Source organism: Chiloscyllium plagiosum, chromosome 2, assembly GCF_004010195.1.
Source record: "Chiloscyllium plagiosum isolate BGI_BamShark_2017 chromosome 2, ASM401019v2, whole genome shotgun sequence".
NCBI classification, from domain to species: domain Eukaryota; kingdom Metazoa; phylum Chordata; class Chondrichthyes; order Orectolobiformes; family Hemiscylliidae; genus Chiloscyllium; species Chiloscyllium plagiosum.
This window is the reverse complement of record NC_057711.1, coordinates 12,437,133-12,462,784: the sequence shown is the minus strand read 5'-3', so window position 1 is coordinate 12,462,784 and position 25,652 is coordinate 12,437,133. Positions and strand designations below refer to the sequence as shown.

At 46.0% G+C, this 25,652-nt stretch overlaps 1 protein-coding gene across 1 annotated transcript in view; it reads right to left on the bottom strand.

The window, feature by feature from the left end:
* poln (polymerase (DNA directed) nu) overlaps positions 1-25,652 on the bottom strand; it is a 319,906-nt gene that overhangs the window by 85,716 nt on the left and 208,538 nt on the right. The window contains exon 19 of the mRNA XM_043704174.1: positions 22,306-22,420. Coding sequence (XP_043560109.1) covers positions 22,306-22,420 — 115 coding nt within the window. The remainder of the gene's footprint in view (positions 1-22,305; positions 22,421-25,652) is intronic.

Here is a 25,652-nt window from a genome sequence, read left to right as displayed (position 1 = left end):
CATGCAATGGCATCACCATCACTGAATCCTAAATTATCAACATACTGACCAAAAACTCAACTGGACTCACCACATAAACACAGTGGCTACAACAGCAGATCAGAGACTGGGAATTGTGCAGCAAATAACTCACTTCCTCACTCCCCAAAGCCATCTACAAGGCTCAAAGCAGGAGTGCAATGGTATACTCCCCACATCCCTTCTTGAGTGCAACTCTAACAAAACTCGAGAAGCTTGACACCATCCAGGACAAAGCAGCTGCTTTGGGAACACTATCAATTGCAAATTTCCCTCCAAGCCATTCACCATGCTAACTTGGAAATATTTCACATTTTCTTTATTGTGGCTGGGTCAAAATCCCATTGGGTGGCTCAGTGGTTAGCACTGCTACCTCACAGCAAGACTGGGTTCAATTCTACCATCACGTCACTGTCTGTGCAGAGCTTGCACATTCTCCTGTGTGGGTACGTTGGCTTTCTCTGGGTGCTTGAGTTTCCTCTTACAGTCCAGTGATGCGCAGGTTCGGTGGATTGGCCATGCTGAATTGTCCTGTTCTGTCCAGGGGTGTGCAGGTCAAGTGGATGAACCATGGGAAATGCAGGGTTAATGGGGATAGGGTAGAGGGGTGGGTCTGGTTGGGATGCTCTTCGGACAGTCGGCGTGGGCTCAATGGACTGAGTAGCCCACTTCGACACTGTAATGAAATAGAATAGGATCGCTACAGTGTGGGAACAGGCCCTTCGGCCCAACAAGTCCACACCGACCCTCCGAAGAGTAACCAACCAGACCTATTCCCATACCCTATATTTAACAATGACTCATGCACCTGACACTATGGGCAATTTACCAATTCACCTGGCCTGCACATCTTTGGATTGTGAGAGGAAACTGGAACACCTGGAGGATATCCACACAGATACAGGGAGAAGGTGCAAACTCCACACAGACAGTGCTAACCATTGAGCTACTATGCCGCCCCAATCCTTGGAGGAATTCAATCATTCTATGATTTTTTTCCCTAGGGGCATTGTGGGTCTACCTATAGCCTATGGACTGCAGCAGCTCCAAAAGGCAGATCACTCCCACCTTCTCAAGGGCAACTAGGGATGGGCGATAAATACTAGGCAGCTAGTAACATCGATATCCCACAAGCGAATAAAAACAAAACAGGCTGTAAGAGTTTCTTTAAATATGTAAAAAGGAAAAGAGGAGCCAAAGTGAACAGGAGGCTGGGGAAATAATAATGAGGAACCAGAAAATGGAAGAGGAGTTGAATAAATACAGTCTTCACCACAGAAAATACTAACAGCATTCCAAAATTACTAAATATTCAAAGAGTGAAATAAGCCAAAAAATTAACACAATAACTGTCAGGGCAGAAAGAGGTGCTAGGAAATATAAGCGGGCTAACTAAGTGCCTGGAGCTGATGGGATACATCCCCACTTTCTCCTAGTCATTGCAACCTTGTATAGGAAAGCAAGGAGCTCCAGAGACAGTGCATATACTGGGAGTAATCTTCCAAGAACTTTCAATTCTGGAAAGCTCCCAGAGGATTGGAAACCTGACTATGTAACTCACTTACTTACCTGTAAATGGGAAGGAGACAAAAAAATGGGTACATATACCATAGCACATAGAACATAGAAAAGTGCAGCACGGTGGCACAGTGGTTAGCACTGCTACCTCACAGCTCCAGAGACCTGGGTTCAATTCCCGCCTCAGGCGACTGACTGTGTGGAGTTTGCACATTCTCCCCGTGTCTGCGTGGGTTTCCTCCGGGTGCTCCGGTTTCCTCCCACAGTCCAAAGATGTGCAGGTCAGGTGAATTGGCCATGCTAAATTGCCCGTAGTGTTAGGTAAAAGGTAAATGTAGGGGTATGGGTGGGTTGCGCTTCGGCGGGGCAGTGTGGACTTGTTAGGCTGAAGGGCCTGTTTCCACACTGTAAGTAATCTACTCTGATCTCCAGAACAGGTTCCTTAATCTTACCCCTTCTTATCTGTCTCAGAGGGGCAAATTTGTGCATCACTCGCAACAACTGCTCCTTAAATAGTCTCCACATGTCTGCTGTGCCCTTTCTGTGGGACAATTGCTCCCAGTCTGTACTTACCAACTCCTGCCTGATAGTGTCATAATTCCCTTTTCCCCAATTAAATATATTTCCTCGGTAACTGCTCTTTTCCCTCTCCAAGGCTATACTGAATGTGAGGCAGTTGTGATCACTGTCACCAAAATGTTCTCCCACCGCGAGATCTGAGCACCTGTCCTGGCTCGTTGTCGAGCAACAAATCCAAAACGGCCTCTCCCCTCATTGGTCTGTCTACATGAAACCCTCCTGAGCACACCTGACAAAAACAGCTCCATCCAAACCATCTGAACTTAGGAGGTTCCAGTCGATATTGGGAAATTTGAAATCACCCAAAACAACAACCCTGCTACTTCTGCATTTTTCCAGAATCTGCCCGCCTATGAGATCTTCAATCTCACTACTGCTATTAGAGGGTCTGTAGAAATCCCCGAATGCGGTGGCTGTTCCCTTGCTGTTCCTAACTTCAAAGCTGAAAATGTGTTGCTGGAAAAGTGCAGCAGGTCAGGCAGCATCCAAGGAGCAGGAGAATTGACGTTTCGGGCATGAGCCCTTCTTCAGGAATCCTTTATTGTGGCTGGGTCAATAAAGCTCCCCCTGAAGAAGGGCTCATGCCCGAAACGTCGATTCTCCTGCTCCTTGGATGCTGCCTGACCTGCTGCGCTTTTCCAGCAACACATTTTCAGCTCTGATCTCCAGCATCTGCAGTCCTCACTTTTTCCTGTTCCTAACTTCAACCCATACTGACTCAGTAGACAAACCTTCCTCAACAACCTTCGTTTCTGTAGCTGTGATGCACTCTCTGATTAGCAATGCTACACCCCCTCCTCTTTTTCCACCCTCCCTGTTCTTTTTAAACGTTCTAAACCCTGAACTATCAAGCAACCATTCCTGCCCCTGTGAAAACCACATCTCCGTTATGACCACATAATTAGCTTAACATCTGTTATTGGGAAAATGTTAGAGTCCGCTATTAAGGATGTAATAATGGAGCATTTAGAAGTACACAATATGAATAAGCAGAGTCAGAATGGTTCGTGAAATGGTTCATCTGTAACATATTTGGATTTTCAATAAGTTAAGACTCGAGGCCATGGTTTTGGGATGGTAGAGCAGCATGGACAGAGAATCGACGAATTAGTAGAAGACAATTCTGATAAAGAGAGCGGGAAAATCGACATTTTGGGCAGGAGCCCTTCATCAGGAATGAGGTTGGAAGCCTTGGGGTTGGAGAGATAAATGGGAGGGAGGTGAGGGTGGGGGGAAGGGAGCTAAGAGTGCATTGTGTCGGGTGGTGAGGGAGTGGGGATGGAGGAGGCCCAGGACCTGCATGTCCTCGGCAGAGTGGGAGGGGGAGTTGAAATGTTTGGCCACGGGGCGGTGGGGTTGATTGGTGCGGGTATCCCCGAGATGTTCCCTAAAGCGCTCTGCGAGAAGGTGTCCAGTCTCCCTAATGTAGAGGAGACCGCATCAGGAGCAACGGATACAATAAATGACATTGGTGGATATGCAGGTAAAACTTTGATGGATGTGGAAGGCTCATTTTGGACCTTGGATGGATGTGAGGGGGGAGGTGTGGGCGCAGGTTTTACAATTCCTGTGGTGGTAGGGGAAGGTGCCAGGAGGGGAGGGTGGGTTGTTGGGGAGCGTGGACCTGACCAGGCAGTCATGGAGGGAACGGTCTTATTGGAAGGTGGATAGGGGTGGCAAAGGAAATATATCCCTGGTGGGGTCCGTTTGTAGGTGGCAGAAATGTCGGTGAATGATGCCGTTTATGCGGAGGTTGGTATGGTGGAAGGTGAGGACCAGAGGGGTTCTGTCCTTATTGTGGTTGGAGGGGTGGGGTTTGCAGGACATGGATGAGATGCATTCGAGGGCATCTTCAACCATGTGGGAGGGAAACTTACAGTCTTTAAAGAAGGAGGCCATCTCCGACCTCTCCGACCTATCACCTTTACCCCTTCCTCCATCCACCTATTGCACTCTTAGCTACCTACTCCCCAGCCCCACCCCCCTCCCATTTATCTCTCCAACCTCATTCCTGATGAAGGGTTCCTGCCCGAAAAATCGATTTTCCTGCTCCTCGGATGCCGCCTGACCTGCTGTGCATTTCCAGCACCACTCTAATCTTGACTCTAATCTCTCACATCTGCAGTCTTCACTTTCGCTTAGTTCTGATAAAGAGGCCATTTTCAGAATGGCAACTATAACAAGTGGTGTGCCACAGTTATTTACAATATATACTATAAGTGAATGTAAAGTAAAATGACTGGGAGGCAAGTGGTGAGGGTGACACAATGAGTCTGTAGAGAGCTATAGACAGGTTAAGGGAGTGGGCAAAAACTTGGCAGGTGGAGTGTGATGTAGAAAAATGTGAGGTTATGTGCCTTGCCTGGAAGAATAGAGGAGCTGAATATTATTTAAATGGGGAACGACTGCAGAAAGTTACAGAACAGAGCAATTTGGGAATCCTTGTCCATGAATCACAAAAAACTAACATCGAAATTCTGTGGGTACTGGGAAAGGCAAATCAAATGCTCACCTTATTTCAAAGGGAATGGAATACAATAGTAGGGAGGTTTTGCTAAATCAATGCAAGGCTCTAAGCAGATCAAATAATGTGGACAGGTTTGGTCACCTTATCTCAGGAAAGAGATACCGGCATTGGGGGCAGTCCTGAGAGGATTCACTGGTTTCTCCTGGGTGTGGAGGTGTTTCCTTGTGAGGAAAGGTTTGCAGGTTGGGCTTGTACTCACTGGAATTCAGAAAAATGGGAAGGCACTTTACTGAAGGGACTTTGGGGACTTGACAGGGTTGATGCACAGAAGTTGTTTCCCCTTCCGAGAAAGTCTAAAACTAAAGAACATAATCTCAGAGTAAGGGAACGCTGGTTTAAGACAGAGATAAGAAGATTTTTTTCTCGGAGTGTGGTCAATTTGTGGAATTTGTTTTACCACAGGATACTATAGAGGCTAAGTTATGAAGTGTATTTGACAAGATTTGTGATCAGTAAAGGGGATTAAGGGTTATGTATGGGGAAAAAAGCAGGTTAAGTGGAGTTGAGGATCATCAAATCGGCCGTGATTTTATTGAATGGTGGAGCTAACTTAATGGCTCCTTCTGCTCCTATGCCTTAACATCTCATGGATAGCTCTCTTAAGGTGGGTCAGAGGCTAGGACTCCTGCAGCAAGTAACCCACCTCCTGACCTCCCCAAAGCCTGTACACCATCTACAAGGCACATCTCAGGAATGTGATGGAATGTTGCGTACTTGCCTGGATGGGTGCAGCTCCAACAACACTCAAGAAGCTTGACACAAAGCAGCACAGCTGATTGGCACCATACCCACCAGCTTCAACACTCATTCCCTCCATCACTGACGAACAGTAGCAGTAATACATGTCATCTGCAACAATATGGCAAGCCTTCTTTGACAGCACCCTCAAAACCTGCAAACCCTACCATCTAGATCATGGGAACACCACCGCCTTCAAGTTTCCTTTCAAGCCACTCACCATCCTGACTTGGAAATATATTGCCATTCCGTCAGTGTCGCTGGGTCAAAATCCTGGAATTCCCTCCCTAACAGCATTGTACTTCTACCTGCAGAACATGGAGTAAAGAAGGCAGCTCACTACCACTTACTCTGGGGCAACTAGGGACTGACATCCTGTGAGCGACATCCAAATCCTGTGAAATAATAAAAAAAACCTCCTCCTGAGTAAGGGCTGATGTCCTGTCCCTGTCAGTTACTGTTGGTGCTAAATGGCTGTAGGACATCAACAATGATTCATTCCATGCTGACTCTTCACGTGATGAATTGGGAAATCCTGCCACCCAAACTATATCCTTCAGAATGACAAATGCTAATCCAGCAGACAAACAAAAAGCTTTTGCTACAAGGACGAGAGAAAAAGATTAAAGAGGTTGAACATGGGGGAACGTGAGAAAGAATCTATTTCTATACAGTGTTAATTATCTGGAACATGGCTGACTGTGAGAGTGGAGGAAATGGAGACGATCACCAATTTCAGAAAGGAGTTGGATGAACGTTTGATGGAATTAACCTTGCAGAGCTACAGGGAGAGAATGAGGGAATGGGACTGATTGGTAAAAACAATGGCTGCAGACGCTGGAAACCAGATTCTGGATCAGTGGTGCTGGAAGAGCACAGCAGTTCAGGCAGCATTCAAGGAGCTTTGAAACCGACGTTTCGGGCAAAAGCCCTTCATCAGGAATGTTGCCCGAAACGTTGATTTCGAAGCTCCTTGGATGCTGCCTGAACTGCTGTGCTCTTCCAGCGTCACTAATCCAGAATGGGACTGATTGGACATTCCATGGAGAGCTGGCAATGTCTCGATGGGCCAAATAGCCTCTTTCTGGACCATAAGTGACTCTCTGCTTCTATGATTTGCTACAGCTAGTACATGTTGGATAGGAACAGTTTAATGGTAAGGGTCCTCACAGACAGAACTGAAATTTCTCCCCAACTCCCACAGGCAATTAGGCAGAAACTGCAGGCTATCAAACTAATATATTACAATCAACAGTAATCAGCACTGAGCTTCCCTGAGCACAGTGCCAGGGTGCAGAGAACAAGGTAGCTGGAGAGTACCATACAGTATTGGGACAATAAAAGACAAGTTGAAAAGATGTAGTCTCAGCAAAGTAATGTTCTGAGGAGCTTACATCTGTAATCTGCTTTCAAGTCTCTTTTAAGTTCACTCAAATTTTATTTTCTGAAAGTGTTTCCCCCAATGTTGGTGCTTGCAGGATCTTGCTGTGTGCGTGGGTTGACCATCATGCTGTTTGTATTCCAGACACTGAAGCATTGCTGTGGTTGTAAAGTGTTTCGGATGTCCCAAGGTCAGCTGCTCTGTCATTACACTGGCAGCAGACTGATTTTTGCTGCGTCTTCGCTAGTGGTTTTCAGATATGGCTGGTGTGTGTATCTGTGTATGTCTCTGCATCTGTGTGAGAGAGAGAGAGAGTGTGTGTGTGTGTATATATATGGTGTGTGTGTGTGTGTGAGCCTCATGCTAGAGTCCCCATGACTATGGCATGCCAAACAGGCATGTTAGTACGGGTATCATTTCCACCCAAACATCAGATACCCACCTTTTCAGTCATTGTCTGAAGATGTAAATTCCAAATTTTGTCACAGTCACCCTTCTATACCCACTCAAGAAACTCCTCAAGTGTATGTCAGTATGGTCTTTCCAGCAAGTTGTGGAGAAAATATCAGAATTTAGCAGCATCCTGTATGATTGTAATGAGGTTAGCCAGCTGAATCTCATAGAATATAAATTCCCTGATTGGGGCTGTTAATCTGGTCCAGTCAGGGAGCCCTGGCTGACATATTAAAAAGGGGAGTGTCAGAGATACTGCCACTCTGACAGCTGACTCTGAATAAGGTAGTACTAAAGTCAAGGACTGTTTATGTGTAAATAAAGGGTAGCTTGGTGATGGGAAACCAGCTTAGATGGAGTCATTTCAGTGGCGACGAGAGTAAAGCATATTCCTGAAGAAACGTGCTCACAACAGTCATCATTTAGTCGAGGGTAGGCATTTCTTCCATCTTGCCTTTGTTTGGGAAACTTGACTTGTTTGACCCTGCTGCCGAGAGATGGACCCTGTCAGATTCCACATGGACTCTGGACCACATTTAGACCAACCCTGTTTGGCACTACCCTGCAAACCCATCCATCACTCCCCCCTCTGACCTATCAACTTCTCCCTCACCTTTATCCACCTATCATTTTCCTAGCTACCTTCCGCCCAATCCCAACCTCCTCCCATTTATCTCTCAGGCCCAACCACAAGCCTCATTCCTGATGAAGGGCTTATGCCCAAAACGTTGATTTTCCTGCTCCTCGGATGCTGCCTGACCTGCTGTGCTTTTCCAGCACCACACTCTCAACTCTGATCTCCAGTATCAGAAGTCCTCACTTTCTCCTTGTTGATTTCAACCTTACTGTGAAGCCTCTTCTAAGGTTGCCTACCTTGAAGAAGTTCTCCACCTCTCTCTACAAAGATCTCAGTGAGTCCCTCTCTCACTGTACCCCCCCCAAGTCCTCTCCTCTGCCCTGAAGTTCTTTAGTCACGTCCTCAAGCAGACTCGCTACCACAGCCACATTTCCTTCCTCAGTACCTGCCTACAGAACCATCTGATTCCACATGGACTCAGGACCACATTTAGACCAACCTAGTTTGGCACAGCCCTCCAGACACGTCCATCACTCCCCCCTTTGACTTATCACTTTCATCCACCTATCGCTTTCAACCCACAAGCCTCATTCCTGATGAACGGCCTATGCCCGAAACGTTGATTCTCCTGCTCCTTGGATGCTGCCTGACCTGTTGTGCTTTTCCAGCACCACACTCTCCACTCTGAGTACCAGCACCTACAATACTCACTTTCTCCCAGTATGTGGAAAGAACGCATTCATTTCTCTGGACATTGGGGCAGATGAAAAGCAACAAGTAACTCTCCTGACAGCCTGTGGAGCTGCACCTTTCTCTGTTATTAGGAGCCTGACTTTCCCTGAGGCACCAGATATTACAACTTTTCAAGACATAGTGGAGGAATATTACAGCCGCAAGCCTCCTCTAATTCTGAGATGCTACCATTTTTACTTGGCAGTTCAAGAACCAGGGGAATCCATATTTGGATTTTTGACTAGGTTAAGATGACTGGGCAGAAACATGTGACTTTGGTTTAATCCTTAATGAGATGCTGAGAGACCGGTTGGTATATGGGATTAATGATGTAACCACACAAAAACACCTACTAGCTGAAGCCCAGCTGAACCTTCAGCAGGCACAACAACTGGCTTTGTCATTGGAAAATGAATGGAGCTTATGTGTTACAGGGTATTCCGATGGATGTGGACACCCTTGTCAGTCCGACTGAGGTGGGGGAACGTCACTTGAGTGGTGGCAATTGCACAGCCTCACTCTGGACATATCCTGAACAGAGGAGCCCTAGGTCAGCCCACAGCAAAACCCCCAAAACAAAGCCAAATTTTGGTGAAATGGTTAAAATTTTCTTCAGGATCCTGGCCAGCAACCCATTGCAGTTGCTGGTCAGTATACAGATCTCAGACAGCTAAAAAGTCCTCCTTGCCTAAATTGAGTAAAATAACTATTAGATCGTTACCTAGGAGAAGTCCTGGAAGGTTCACCTACACCTGGTTTGGAACAGTTAAATATAATTTAGTTGTAATGAATGAGGACTACTGTATATTTGAGGCAACACAAATCACAGAAGTGTTACTGCAGAAGGAAGCAATTCAGATCATCCTGCCTGCACCAGCTCTTCAACCAATTACTTCTCAACCCCACCCTCACTGCCATGCCTGCCTTTAGGGCTATTGCAGTACTAATCTTGGCTTATAATACTGACTGAGACAAACTGTAATAACTGAGGCCCAAATTGACTGGAAAAGCCAAGCATCGAGCTTGTCCTAGTAACCGACAACAGTTAAGAAGGCTGATTTTAAGAAGTACATATCTGTGCATCTCCAGCTAGCCCACTCTTAAAAAGCAACAGGCACCTGACCCATCCCCCATGATGATTTTAACCTTGTCCCCATCAGGCTTACAATCTTGTTAGCTATCCCTTATGTTCTTTACGTATGTGCCCCCACACCTCAGTCTTACAGTGGCTCGTGAGAAACCCCTCTCCCAACCGCACCTGCCGAGGGTGACTGCAGTAATAAGCTAGGCCGATCATAGTGGCATTGTGGGTCAACCCACAGCACATAGACCGCAGCTGTTCAAGAAGGCAGTCTACCAACACCTTCTCAAGGGCAACTAGAGATGAGCAGTAGATGCTGGCCCAGACTGTGACACCCACATCCCATGAGTGAATTAAAAAATGTAGTAATTAAGATCGGTTTAGAACATAGAACATAGGACAGTACAGCACAGAATAGGCCCTTCAGCCCACGATGTTGTGCCATTTAATTCAGATAAAAGCGAGGTGCTGCATTTTGGGAAAGCAAATCTTAGCAGGACTTATACACTTAATGGTAAGGTCCTAGGGAGTGTTGCTGAACAAAGAGACCTTGGAGTGCAGGTTCATAGCTCCTGGAAAGTGGAGTCGCAGGTAGATAGGATAGTGAAGAAGGCGTTTGGTATGCTTTCTTTTATTGGTCAGAGTATTGAGTACAGGAGTTGGGAGGTCATGTTGTGGCTGTACAGGACATTGGTTAGGCCACTGTTGAAACAAAGGGCCTGTTCCCGTGCTGTATGGCTCTATGACTCTGTAACAGATGAGAGCACATTGGGAGCCCACTTTCTCAGCTTGCCTGGGTAGATACTGAGAAAACATTTCCTCTAGGTGGAGAATCTAGAACTTTGGATCACAGTCTTAGAATACGGGGTTGGCCATTTCAGATTAATTTGTTCACAATTTCTTGATTCGCAGGGTGGTGAAGCTTTGGAATTTTCTATCTCAAAGAGGTATAGAACTCCAGGACTTTGACCCTTCAGAGCGTGGGCTGATGTTAAGGGAGAAGATCAGTCCTTCTCTCCACCTCCCTCCCATCCTTCCAACACCTCCAGGTCCCTGTCAGCAAAGCTGGAAGCAGTAGTGCATTCCTCTGGGCCAGGACCAGGCTTCCATAAGAAGTACACCAGAGAGCGCACTGCATCATGAAGGAGATGAAAATCAGAAACCTATGGGAACAAACTTACTCCAGGCCATGGCAGGCCAGGTGCTGTGAACCTCACTTGACAAAACACTTCAACTGAAAATAAGAAAACTTTACCTCATTCGATTTTATTCATTCACCAATGTGGGCCTCGCTGGCTGGGCCTGCATTTATTGCCCGTCCTTAGTAGCCCCTTGAAAATGTGGTGGTGAGCTGCCTTCTTGAATCGCTGCTATATGTGCTGTAGGTAGTCTCACAGTGCCCTTAGGGAGGGTATTCCAGGATTTTCGCCTAAAGAATTAAAGGAATGACGATATATTTCCCAGCCAGGATGCAGAGTAGCTTGAAGGGAACTTGCAGGGAGTGGTGTTCCCATATGTCTGCTGTCCTTGTCCTTCTAGATGGTAGTGGTCATGGGTTTAGAAGATGCTGCCTAAGGAGCCTTGGCAAGTAGTTACAGTGCACCTTGTAGATAGTACAGACTGCTGCTATTGAGCATCGGTGCAGGGTGTGGATGTTTGTGGATGTGGTGCCAATCAAGTGGGCTGCTTTGTCCTGGATGGTGTCAAGTTTCTTGAGTGTTATAGCAGTTTTCCGTCAAACTCCTGATTTATGCCTTGTCGATGGTAGACAGGATATGGGGGAGTCAGGAGGTACATTACTGCCACACAATTCCCAACCTCTAGCCTGTTCTTGGGGTCACAGTAATTATATAGTGTGTCCATTGTTTCTGGATGTTCATAGTGGCCAATTCAGTGATGACAATGCTACTGAATATCAAAAGGTGATGGTAGGATTCACTTCAGTTAGCAATAGTCATTGCCTAGGCAAAGTGAGGCCTGCAGATGCTGGAAAGCAGAGTTTAGATCAGAGTGGTGTTGGAAAAGCACAGCAGGTCAGGCAGCATCTGAGGAGCAGGAAAATCAACGTTTTGGGCAAAAGCCCTTCATCAGGAATATAGCTATTCCTGATGAAGGGTTTTTGCCCAAAACGTCGATTTTCCTGCTCCTTGGCTGCTGCCTGGCCTGCTGTGCTTTTCCAGCACCACTCTGATCTAAACAATAGTCATTGCCTGGCATTTGAGTCGTACAAGTGTTACTTCACACTTATTGGCCCAAATCCTGATATTGTCCAGATCTTATGGACATGGACTGTGTCAGTATCTCAGAGGAGTCGAGAACAATGCTGAACGTTGAACAATCACCAGTGGACATCTCCACTTCTGACCTTATGATGGAGGGCAGGTCATTGATGAAGCAGCTGAAGATGGCTGGGCCTAGGGCACTACCCTGAGGAACGCCTGCAGAGATGTTCTGGAGCTGGGGTGACTGACCTCCAACTACCACAACCATCTTCCTGCGTACCAGCTTTGGCTCTAACCAACAGGGAGTTTGCCCCCTGATACCCATTGATTCTACTTTTGTCTGGCTCTGTGATGGTAGACAGGATATGGCTTTTTATGTACAGGATGTACTTGGGCAATTTTCCACATTGTCAGGTAGATGCTAGTGTTGTAACTGCACGGGCACAGCTTGGCTAGGGGAGCGGCAGGTTCTGGAGCACAAGGCTCCAGCAGAAGTACCAGAACATTGTCAGGGCTTTTTTAGTATCCAGTGCTTTCAACTGTTACTTGATGTCACGTGGAATGAATTGAATTGGCTAAAAACTTGTATCTGTGATGCTGGAGGAGGCCGTGATGGACATCCACTCAGCATTTCTGGCTTTAGATTGCTGTGAATGCTTCAGTCTACCTTTTGCACTGTTCTGTTGGACTTGTTCATCATTGAGATGGGGATATTTGCGAGTTAGACGAAAGTGAGGGCTGCAGATGCTGGAGATTAGAATTTGAGAGTGTAGTGCTGGAAAAGCACAGCAGGTCAGGCAGCATCTGAGGAGTAGGATATTTGTGAGTTGTTTAATCATCCACCGCCATTCAGTACTGGATGTGGTAGGATTGATGTGGGCTCCCTTAGCTCTGTCTATCACTTGCTGCTTACGCTGTTTGGTGTGCAAGTAGTCCTGTTTGGTAGCTTCACCAGGTTGGCACCTCATCTTCAGGTATGCCTACTGCTGCTCCTGGCATGCCTCTTTCACTCTCTGTTTAACCAGGGTTGATCCCTGGCTTGACGGTTATGGTTGTGTGGTGAATACGTCAGGCCATGAGGTTACAGATTATGCTGGAGTACAATTCTGCTGCTGCTCATGACTCACAATGCCTCCTGGATGCCCAGTTTTGAGTTGCTAGATCTGTCTGACGCATTTAGCATGGTGATAGTGCCAAAAAAACATGATGGAGGTTATTTTCAATATGAAGGCAAGAGTTCACCTCCACAAGGACTGTGCGGTGGTCGGTCTTACCGATACTATCGCGGACAGATGCAAATTGGTAAGGATTAGATCAAATACGTTTTTCTCTCTTGTTGGTTCCCAGTCTAGCAGCTATGGCCTTTAGGACCCGACCAGCTCGATCTGCAGTACTGCTGCCACGCCACACTTGGTGAGCGGATATTGAAATCCCTCACCCAGCGTCCGTTTTGTGCCCTTCCCACCCTCAATGTTTCCTCCTTCAACATGGAGGAGTACCGATTCATCAGCCGAGGGAGGGTGGTAATCAGCAGGAGGTTTCCTCACCCGTGAGACTTAATGGGAACCAGAATCAATGTTGAGGACTCCCAGAGCAACTCCTCCCTGACTGTATCCCACTGTGCTGCCACCTCTGCTGGGTCTGCCCTGCTGGTGGGACAGGACCCATCCAGGGATGGTGATGGTGGTGCCTTGGACATTGTCTGTCAGGATCGATTCCGTGAGTTTGAATATGTCAGGCTGCTGCTTGACCAGTCTGTGAGACAGCTCTCCCAATTCTGGCACTAGCCCCCCACATGTTGGAAAGAAGGACTTTATGGATTGACAGGGTCTGTCATAGTCTTTTCCAGTACCTAGGTTGACCTAATATCCCCAGAGCCCAAGCTTGGGATTACTGATCCTAAAACCCATCAGACAGAGAAGCAGAAGCAGGCCGTTCAGCCCATTCAGTCCTCTGAACTATTCAGTAACACCATGGCTGATAATCTACTTTCCTGCCCTTTCCCCATAACCCTTAATTCCCCTTACTGATTAAAAGTCTGTCCATCTCAGTCTTGAATATAATTAAGTTCCAGCCTCAACAGCCCACTGCAGGAAAGAACTCCACAGATTCACCAGCCACTGATGGGGGAAATTCTTCCTCATCTCTGTCTTAATTATACGACCCCTTATTCTGAGATGATGACCCTTTGGTCCTCGACGGTCCCACAAGAGGAAACAATCTTTCTGCAACTACCCTTCCAAGTCCCGTAAGAATCTCATATGTTTCAGTAAGGTCACCTCTCATTCCTCTGAAGTCCCACCAAGTACAAGACCAACCTGCTCAAGCTCTCCTCATAAGGCAGTCCCTCTGTATCTGTTATCTGCCTGTGAACCTTCCCTGGACTGCCTCCTACACCAATGTACCCTTTCTTAGATAAGGCGGCCAAAACTGTTCACAGCATCCCAGTCAATAATTTGAGCAAAATCTCCCTACTTTTATACTCTCTTTCTTTTGAAGTAAAGACCAACATTCAATTTGCATTCCCTATTCCTGAATCAACCTGTTACCAAGCCAGTCTTGAGGAATCACTTTATGATTCACGGATGAGGACTCCCGAATCACTTTGTTTTCTCTCTCTCTACAGTCTCTACAGTAATATTCAGCTCCTGTATCCATCCTACCAAACTGCAAAATCTTACTTTTTCCACATTATATTCCATCCTCCAAGCTTTTACCCACTTGCTTAACCTGTCACCATCCCTCTGCACACTCACCACTTGCCTTCCCATTTAGTTTTGTGTTATTCAGAAAGATGGTGGCAGTACATTCATGTCTAAGTCATTGATCCTGTTAACTCTGGTCACCCTCTCTCCCAAGGTGCGATACGATACAATGTGTATTTGGTTAGAATGTCGAGGTAGACATGAAGAGAAATTCTTGCTTATCCTACAAACAAAATTGACTGTATATCCACTTCAAGTCCGGGACTCATTTTTACGAACTCCTCGGAAAATATTTTAAGAGGCGCTGCTCATTCATGAGAAAGAAAACAAAAACAAAGAATTGTGGAAGCTGGAAATCTGAAACGAAGACGGAAAGTGCTGGAGAAACTCAGCAGGTCTGGCAGCATACATGGAGAGAGAAAAACACAATCAATATTTCCAGTCCAGTGTGTTCTGAAGAAGGGTCACTGGATCCTAAATGTTGACTCTCCATTAAAGCTGAAAATGTGTTGCTGGAAAAGCGCAGCAGGTCAGGCAGCATCCAAGGAACAGGGGAATCGACGTTTCGGGCATAAGCCCTTCTTCAGGAATGAGGAAAGTGTGTCCAGCAGGCTAAGATAAAAGGTAGGGAGGAGGGACTTGGGGGAGGGGCGTTGGAAATGCGATAGGTGGAAGGAGGTCAAGGTGAGGGTGATAGGCCGGAGTGGGGTGGGGGCGGAGAGGTCAGGAAGAAGCCGGAGTGGGGTGGACCTCTCCGCCCCCACCCCACTCCGACCTATCACCCTCACCTTGACCTCCTTCCACCTATCGCATTTCCAACGCCCCTCCCCCAAGTCCCTCCTCCATGATGTGTGTGGAGGTGCAGGTGAATTTGTGGCGGATATGGAAGTATACCTTGGGGCCTTGGAGCGAAGTAAGGGGGGAGGTGTGGGCGCAAGTTTTGCATTTCTTGCGGTTACAGTCCTCACTTTCTCCATTAAAGCTGCCAGACCCACTGAGTTTCTCCAACAATTTCTGTTTTTGTTTCAGATTAGCTCATGATCTGCTTGGGGAGACGACCGTAATGCATGTTCTTTTACCCTGAACTCCCTTAATGTGGCATTTCATACATCTAACTGTCTGCTTTAACCCAGCTGTCAAAACTTTTCTGAAGAAAAGTCATAATGCAGGCAAAAAGTTAACTCTCTCTCTGTCTCTCCAAATGCTGCCAAACCTACTGAGTTTCGTCAGCACTTCTTATTCAATTTGTTGTCAAAGCTTATTTGTTAATAGTTTTCATGATTTTTTTTACACTGGCCAATCCTTGTTTTGGATTAGCTCCTTTATTTTAAGAAAAAGCTGTTAAAATGATCAGCGTCTTTTATTGACTCTGTTTTCCTGCTGATACTTTGTGCCTACATTTGTCTGAACACCTGATTCGTGAAAGTTTCATGCTACAAATTTGTGGGTCACATAAAAAGTCTAAGGTAGAAACAAAAAAAAGTGAAGGCCAAATGACCTGAAGTATTTATGCTCAAGGGGATTCAGACAGAGGAATAAAAACCTGTCTCCTGAGTGATGCACCAGAGATACTTATGCACAGGAAGATCCGACAAACAGCTAAGCAGATTGTCAAATTCTTCTTACTGATGTTGATATGGGAACAAATATTGGTCGAGAAGCCAACGAAAATCATTCACTTTCCTTTGAGATGCTGCCATGACTTATTTGGTTTTGATTTTGTCATGCGTATTTTACAGAAAGAATATAATAAATTACAGTGATACGCTTTTATTTGTTGCTGTATGACACCATTTTGAATCATTTAAAACAAATGAGAATAAAGAAAGATATAGTGTAAAGAGATTTTGTGTGCACATCAAAGAGCTGATAGAGCCTTTGTTTAGCATCTGCTGTGAAAGTTGGCACCTATGACCATGCAGCACTCTCTCTGCACTGCCCCAGACTTCTGCGCTAAAATGGGGGTGGTACGGTGGCTCAGTTGTTAGCACTGCTGCCTCACAGAGCCAGGGACCCAGGTTCAATTCCAACCTTGGGCAACTGTCTGTGTGGAGTTTGCACATTCTGCCCGTGTCTACGTGGGTTTCCTCTGGGTGCTCCGGTTTCCTCCCACAGTCACAAAGATGTGCAGGTCAGGTGAATTGGCCATGCTAAATTGCACATAGTGTTAGGTGCATTAGTCAGGCGTGAATGTAGGGGAATGGGTCTGGGTGGGTTTCTCTTCGGAGGGTCAGTGTGGACTTATTGGGCCGAAGGGCCTTTTTCCACACTGTAGGTAATCTAATCTCTGAAGTACTTGGTGCTGGAAGAGCACAAGTTGACTGCTGCATTTCCTACTTTACAACAACACCTTTAAAAAGTATTTCATTAGCTGTAAAGTACTTGAGGAGAGCCTGAAGGTGTTAGATAAATGCAAGCCTTCTTTGTATTATCTCTTAAGCTTTTCCTCTTGTTGCTCACTGACCTCAGGTATCATGCTGGCAAGGCTACCGATTCGTTTATGGTTACTTAGCAACCCAGAAATTGTTGGTCTGGGCAATAGGTTCTCACGTCCTGAAAATGCTGACACAATTTCTCCACAGCTCATCATAGGCAGAGGTACGTGTGATCACCGACTGCTTATGCAGTGCAATTGTGCCATTTACGATAGCATCATTATCTTGACAGCCTTTTAGGCTTCTTTCTACTTTGTCTGCAATTTATCCCAGGGGAATCCTCTCTTACATGTGGCCATCTGAGGATAATAATATTCACAATTTTAGTGCCACTCAACCGCTTATGGGTCTTGAATGGAGTTAATGTCATGCAGCAATGGAACAGCCCCTAACCTCCGGCTCAGGATAATTAAACCTGTAACAAACCTTTGTTTCACAGTATTTGAAGCACTGTGCATAATCTGGTTTCCATGTTGTGAAAAGAACGTGGGGCACTGGAGAAGTTAGGAAAAACAAATCATGTAAGATTCTGAGGGGTCTTGACTGAGTGGATGTAGAGACAATGTTTCCTCTTGTAGGAGAATCTAAGACTAGGGGTTTGGAGCAAATTACTGCAGATGCTGGAATCTGTACTGAAAACAACAAATGCTGGAGATCACAGTGGGTCAGACATTGTGCACAGAGACAGAACAAGCTAATGTTTCGAGGCTAGATTACTTTTCATCAGAGCTGAAGCTGTGATGGCCAGCATTTGTTGTTTTCACTAAGACTAGGGGTTTGTTGTTTAAAACTCAGGAGTTGCCCATTTAAGGGAGAGATGAGACAATTTTCTTAGCTCCTCAGAAACTTCAGTGTCTTTGAAATTCTCTGCCTGAAAAGGTGGTGAAGCAAAGTCACTGAATATTTTTAAGGCAGAAGTAGATAGATTCTTGTTGAGCAACAGGGTGAAAGGTTAGGGTGGGAACATGGATTTGAGGTTACAATCAGATCGTATTGAGTGGCTGAGCAGGCTTGAGGCCTTCATAAATAAGCACCCAGCTACATGTGGTGCAATGTATCTCCTGGATCAGCCCTCAGTAATATCATTCCTACAACCCCCTGATTGGGGATGGGGGCAGGGTTTGCTAATATTTTGCAGGTGTTTTGCTACCCAGGGGGATAAAAAAAGCTTGCAGTTATGTAGCACCTCTCACAACTTCAGGACATCCCAAAGAGTTCACAGCCAATGAAGTATATTTGCAGAGTAGCAGGTAAGCACAGAAATCACGTCAATGCTCAACAGGATCTTGCAAACAGTTGTCTGATAATGACCGGGTAAATCTGTATTAGATATGTTGTTCAGTGAGTATGTATTGACCAGGGCAACAGATAGAATTCTCATGTTCTTCATAAAATAGTGATATGGAACCCACTACATCCAAAGGGACATTGGTTTATTGTTTCAATTGACAGACAGCACCTGCGACAGTGCAGCTCCCCCTCAATTCACTGAATTACAGAACAACCCTTTAAAGGTCAGCTCAGGTTAGTGTTTCTACCAGCCAGCTTTAGATTATTACAGAAAAGTTACAGGCTGGGATCGCATTTTTAATGGATTTGGGAGAACAGGGAGATTATTTCTTATGATTAGCATAAACAGAAGACTTTAACCATTGCAATTGATTTGATTTGATTTAATGCGACCTCTCACAATAAATTCTGAAAGCAGCTGAGAATCCTCTGCTACAGAACTGAGCCATTAGTATACGCTGCTGTTTCTCAGCTCGCATTTCTAATCTGACACTTTCATTCAATCCCCATGACTTTCTTTTAACATTACTCTCTAATGCCATCAGGCGATTATCTAATTCCCTTTATTCCTCCTAACCCCACAACATATCTTTTCCCATTTGAAAAAAAAATGGTGCTTTATTCATTGCACATTCCAAAACTTTACAAATTGGACATTACAGAAAAAAACAAAAGAATTCAGCCTTTTTCTATGAAGCTTACTGCACTCTTACCAGCCTCAAACCAATTGCAATGCGCATGCTATTTCCAACGTGCATTCAATGACAAGCTTCCAATCCAAGGCACCCTATAATTTACCAACCCTTCAGTGCCCTCTGAGTGAAAGGCTTTAGAAAGCCTTAGGGAGTCCCTTAGCATGTAGTACTGGATATTAATGCAGTGGAAGGAATCCTTCCCACTTCTGGCTAAGAGACAAACAATTGTGTTTCTCACAGTCACCATCAACATCTCCTCTCTGAGCAAGACCAGAAAATAGTTCCAAGTTAAGAGGAGATAAATAAGACAGGGTAGGGCTTGGACAGAAAGTTGCAGATGATGGTGACCCAACGATCTTGCTGCTTTGCCGATCAGCAGGCTGATGGCTGGTTGTTTTGTTGCCTTAATGTCGACACATGGCATCGTTGGTGGAGTGGGTGGATTTCGAATGCTGTGGTAGAGCTGCCAACCAAGTGGATTGGCATTGAACTCCTCGATGTTGCTGTAGCTATAATAGTCCAGGTGGGCGGGACACATGAGACTGAAATTCCTTGGTGAGGGGGAAATCTCCCACAGATTCCCATCAGAACTTTGGTGGTAAGCTGAAGGAATCCCTGGCAAAACAAGTGTAGGAATGCTGAAAATAATCCTTGACACTGCATGTCAGCAAGTTCTGACTGACTGTGGGGAGATGAGGAGAACTTCTACAGAGTCCTGTAGCCAGTTATCACTGCTGTCCTTCCCAAGTTACCACAACCCTTTCAGCCACTCAAATATTTCTTCTAAGTCAACATAGTTTTAGTGAAGAAAATCCCAACCTCTCAACACTCTCTTCCTCACTCGACAAGCCTTTGTGACATCAAGCAAACCCACACTGTATCTTTCTAATTGCTGTGAAGTCCTTGGTGATTCTTTCTATTGGTTGATCAGAAACTGTACACTGTGCTCACAGCACAGCCTGGAACTTCAACACCACAGTATCACAGCGCGGTGCTACACAGAAAGAGGCCATTTTACCCATACTGCCTGTGCTAGCACTTTGGCAGAAAGATCCAATTAGTCCCAAAGTTCCCTGCACTTTCCCCAGCGCACTGTTAATCATTTTGTTTCACGCAAGTATCCAATTCCCTTTGGGAAGTTATTCCTGAATCTGCCTCCACCCCCACTGTAAGGCAGTGCATTCTAGATCCTAACCACTCAAGATATATCGACAGGTTGTGTTGCAGTAACTCACTGAAGGTCCTTCGACAGCACCTTCCAAACCCACAACCACTTCCATTTGGAGGACAAGGGCAGCAGATGCTGGGAACATCAATCACCGCAAGCTCCTCACCATCTGGATTTGGAAATGTATTGCTGGTCCTTGAGTGTTGCTGGGTCAATATCCTGGAGATCCCTCCCTAACAGATTTGTGAGTGTTCCTACACCCCAAGAACGTAAGAAGGCAACTTAGAATCTCAAGGGTAAATAGGAATGAACATCAAATGCTGGCCCAGTCAGTGATTCCATACCCCAGGATGTGTGATGAATGTTTTGTATCACCCAGGTCGGGGGGGGTCTTCAGCACTCAGAATGCTCAATATCAGCCAAGACTGAAGATTTTGTTTTAATAGTGACCCTTCCACTCGACTCAATACACCACCTCATGTTAGATTAGACCATGTCTAGGAGACCATCCCTCAACCAGGCTCTCCATATCGCTTAATATCATTAGTTAGATATATACAAACCACCAGATCCAGAATTCATCTTTCTCTGGTTGAAGGATTTCCACACGTCCCCAATAATCACTCGACTTTATATTGTCAGGAGAGGATGGAACTTGTTGGTTAGTGCCAGTATTGAGGGCCATGAAGTGAAATGAGCTGCAGCAGACAGGTGAGTGCCAGCTATGGATTGTATAAGACACTGTTCAGGCTTCAGCTGGAGGGTTGTGTACAGTTATGGGAACCACATTACAGGAAAGATGTGAATTCGTTGGAGAGAGTGCAAAAATGGTTTGTCAGGAATGGTTCCAGGAATGGAAAGCTTCAGTTATGGGGATGGAATGGAGAATCATAAAGTCATAGAGATGTAGAAACAGACCCTTCGGTCCAACCCGTCCACGCCGACCAGATAACCCAACCCAATCTAGTCCCACTTGCCAGCACCCACCCATATCCCTCCAAACCCTTCCTATTCATATCCCCATCCAAATGCCTCTTAAATGTTGCAACTGTACCAGCCTCCACCACTTCCTCTGGCAGCTCATTCCATACACGTACCACCCTCTGCGTGAAAATGTTGTCCCTTAGGTCCTTTTATATCTCTCCCCTCTCACCCTGGGTTGGGACTGTTTGCCGTGGAGAGAGGAAGGCCGAGAGGAAACGATAATAGAGATTTTCAACATCATGAGTGAGCTGGGTGGAGTAGTTCAGGAAAATCTTATAAAAGGACCAAGAACAAAAGGGCAGGGATGGAAAGGGATTTGCAAAAGCAGTCAGTTGAAAAAAATGTTTTCACTCTGCGAGTAGTTAGGGTGTGGAATGTGCTGCCTGGAAACCTGGTGGAGGGAGGTTCAGTTGAGGCATTCAAGAGAGACATTGGATGGCCATTTGGACTGAAATAATGTGCAAGGGTATTAGGGAAAAGCGGAAGATTAGCACAAGGTAACAGTGCTCATTTGATGAGCCAGTGCATGCACAATGGGCCAAATGGCCTCCTTCTGCACCGTAACATTTCTACGATACTCTATTTTATCTTCTGGGTCAGTGAGTCTCCTCATCTGAAAGCTGTGTACTCAAACCCACTTCCCCAGTGACTCTGAGCACACAATCTCAGCTGGCATTTCAGTTTGGCACTGACCTGAGTAACTGAGCCCTCGCTGATACCACCTAAGTAGCAAGTAGCAGCAGAAGGGACTGGCATAGAGCTGGTCTCTGCTAACTAACCTTTGCCAGTAACTGCCTGACTGTGCCGAATGTGGGGCATGTTTATCAGTATTGTTCAGAGGAGGGGGAGCAGCATTGGTAAAATCTGCATTCATTGCCCTTCTCTAAATGCCCTTGATTTTAACTGAGACCAGTTCAGAGGGCAATTAAAAGAAAAACCACATTGTTGTGAGACTGGAGTCACATGTTTGCCAGGATGGGTAAGGAGTTTGCTCCCAAAAAGGTCTTTAGCGGACCTGGTATATTTCTACAACTTACTGAGACTTATTTTCCAATCCAAAATAATTAATTAACAGTGGGATTTGAAACAGATCCTCAGGAAAATAGCTTGCATCTACACGTCCTGTGACATTATCACTACCCGTGCCAATGAGAGCATTTATAATTGTTCAAAGTGGAAAGTATTGGCCATCACACACTTACCATTGACAAGCAAGAGTGGAGAACACGTCTGGTGGTTCAGGTTCCTGGAAAAGTTGGAGGAGTTCTGGATCTGAGGTGAAGTGTGCGAGGATCCGCAGCTCAACATGAGAGAAATCTGTCATGTAAGGCAGAAATGGCATGTTATCTGGGTACAGAGTGTGGGAGGGAGCAGCTTGGCTTTCCTTCCTTTGAACGACTGAGAATAGCGCTAACCAGCCTTTACTGCTGGTAACCAACAACCAGTGAGGCTATCCGAAAAGCAGCAATCCTGACATTTCAGCACAAACTGCTGGAAATACTCGTCAGGTGTGGAGGTAGAAACAGTTAACCTTTTGAGCTGTGACCTTACCTCAGAACCTTTCACCAGATCTACAGAACTTTGGATAATTCAAACCAAAGTATCCCAACATTGCATGAGCCACTTCTTTTCCGACCCCAGGATGAAGACTCAGGAACATGCCCACGTGCAGCTCCAACAATTTACTCAGTAACACTTCCCTGCTAATCGTAATCTCTTTGAGTTCCTCCCCTCCTTCCACCTCCTAAATTACAGATATTCCTGATATGTTACTTCTACCTTCTACAGTGAAGACTAACGGATCTGGTCAATTCATCTGCCATCTCGGATTTTATTTTCCATTACTAATCCTCCAGACCCACCTTCTGCAGGACTAGTGTTCACTTTGTTAACTTTCTTTTTAAATATTTATAGAATCTCATGCCATCTGTTTTTTATAGTTTTAGCTAGCTCGCTCTTTTCCTTTGACCTTTGCCTCCTTTATTAATTTCCTAGTCTTCATTTTGCTTTTTTTCCACATTCTATCCAATCCTGCCCCTACCACCTGTCTCTCCACAATTATATGCTTTTTCTGAAGGTTGATGCTATCTTTAACTTTTAAAATTAACTGAGTGTGAATCCTCCCCTTAAAATTTTTATTTCTCCTTGGATTATATCTATTCTGTGTGTTCTGAACAAATGCTGACTTCGTTAATGACCACCTCTCCCTCCTGAACCGACAAGCTCCGCCCCTCCCCCAGCCCCACATCCCATGATAGAATTTTTAAAAGTGTAGTAATTGCACTTGTAAGTGTTCTTGGAGAGGTTAATGCACCAGAAAGCTCCCTTATATTCAACAGCCGCCTGCAATGGGCAAACCCAGCCAGCAGAGGCCAAGATGGTTGAGAACTATCAGGTCAAGCCAGGGTGGGGCTCCATTGTGATTCCATCTACTGGTATGAATTTGCCTCAAACACAACATTTTACCCAAGGTAGCAATGCTTACGGAATTCCTTATAACAAGAAACTGGGAGTGGACATCATGGTATTGAAGAATCCAACAGACATGTATTCCAGCTGTTTATTTTGCACAAATATTGGATTTACAGGTAGATTAGTGTCAGGGCTACCATTATGGTCTGATGTTACAACAGAGGAGCATTGGGCAGTGTATCCTTCCAGTGGTCCCCACTAAGATGGTGTATGTCCTCAGGTAACATGCAATGATACAGTGATGATCGGCTCATCATGCCTGTGGTAGCTATTCAATCAATTCAGCTTTCCCCGCACTCTTTCAAATTTCTCCTTTTCAAATCTATTCAACGTCCTTTGGAGAGTTTCCACCACGCCTTCAGCGAGCACACTTCAGACCACAACTCACTGCATAAAAATCCTTCCCATTTATGAGGGGGAATTCCTTCTCTCATCAGGCCGTGGGTCTTTGGAAATCACTTTGTCAGAAAGCGGAGAAGATGGGGTTGTTGAATACTTGTAAGGCAGGGGTAGATAAATTGTTGATTATCACAGGTAGGTAGGCTGGAACGCAGAGTTGAGGTTATAATCAGATCAGTCTCACTGAAAGGCGGAGCAGCAGGGGCCTACCCTGCTCCCAAACTGGATGTTGATTTGTTTGTAATTTGAGGAGAAAGTGAGGACTGCAGATACTGGAGAACAGAATCGAGAATGTGGTGCTGCAAAAGCACAGCCGGTCAGGCAGCATCAGGGACAAGCCGTTCATCAGGAATGAGGCTTGTGGGCCAAGGGGGCTGAGAGATAAATGGGCTGGGAGGAAGGGAGCTGGGAATGCGATAGGTAGAATAAGGTGGGAGGGGGAGTAATGGTGATAGCAGGGAGACGGTCAGGATTAGGGCAGTGAGACAGTCAGGATTAGGGCAGGGAGACGGTCAGGATTAGGGCAGTGAGACAGTCAGGATTAGGGCAGGGAGACGGTCAGGATTAGGGCAGTGAGACAGTCAGGATTAGGGCAGGGAGACGGTCAGGATTAGGGCAGTGAGACAGTCAGGATTAGGGCAGGGAGACGGTCAGGATTAGGGCAGGGAGACGGTCAGGATTAGGGTAGGGAGACGATTAAGATTAGGGCACTGAGACGATCGGGATTAGGGCAGTGAAACGTGCAGGATTAGGGCAGGGAGACGATTAGGATTAGGGCACTGAGACGATCAGGATTACGGCAGGGAGACGATCAGGATTAGGGCAGTGAGACGGGCAGGATTAGGGCAGGGAGATGATCAGGATTAGGGCAGTGAGACGGTCAGGATTAGAACAGGGAGACGATCAGGACTAGAGCAGCGAGACGATCAGGATTAGGGCAGTCAGACAATCAAGATTAGGATAATGAGACGATCAGGATTCGTGCAGTTAGACGATCTGGATTAGGGCAGTGAGACGATCAGGATTAGGGCAGGGAGACGATCAGGATTAGGGCAGTGACAGGGGCAGGATTAGGGTAGGGAGACGATCAGGATTAGGGCAGGGAGACGATCAGGATTAGGGCAGGGAGACGATCTGGATTAGGGCAGTGAGACAGGCAGTATTAGGGCAGCGAGACGATCAGGATTAGGGCATGGAGACGATCAGGATTAGGCAGTGAGACGGGAAGGATTAGGGCAGCGAGACGATCAGGATTAGGGCAGGCAGACGATCAGGATGAGAGCAGTGAGACGGGCAGGATTAGGGCAGGGAGACGATCAGGATTAAAGCAGGGAGACGATCTGGATTAGGGCATGGAGACGATCTGGATTAGAGCAGTGAGACGATCAGGATTAGGGCAGGGAGACGATCTGGATTAGAGCAGGGAGACGATCTGGATTAGGGCAGTGAGATGATCAGGATTAGGGCAGGGAAACGATCAGGATTAGGGAAGGGAGACGATCTGGATTAGAGCAGTGAGACGATCAGGATTAGGGCAGGGAGACGATCTGGATTAGGGCAGGGAGACGATCTGGATTAGGGCAGTGAGACGATCAGGATTAGGGCAGTGAGACGATCAGGATTAGGGCAGGGAAACGTTCAGGATTAGGGCAGGAAGACGATCAGGATTAGGGCAGGG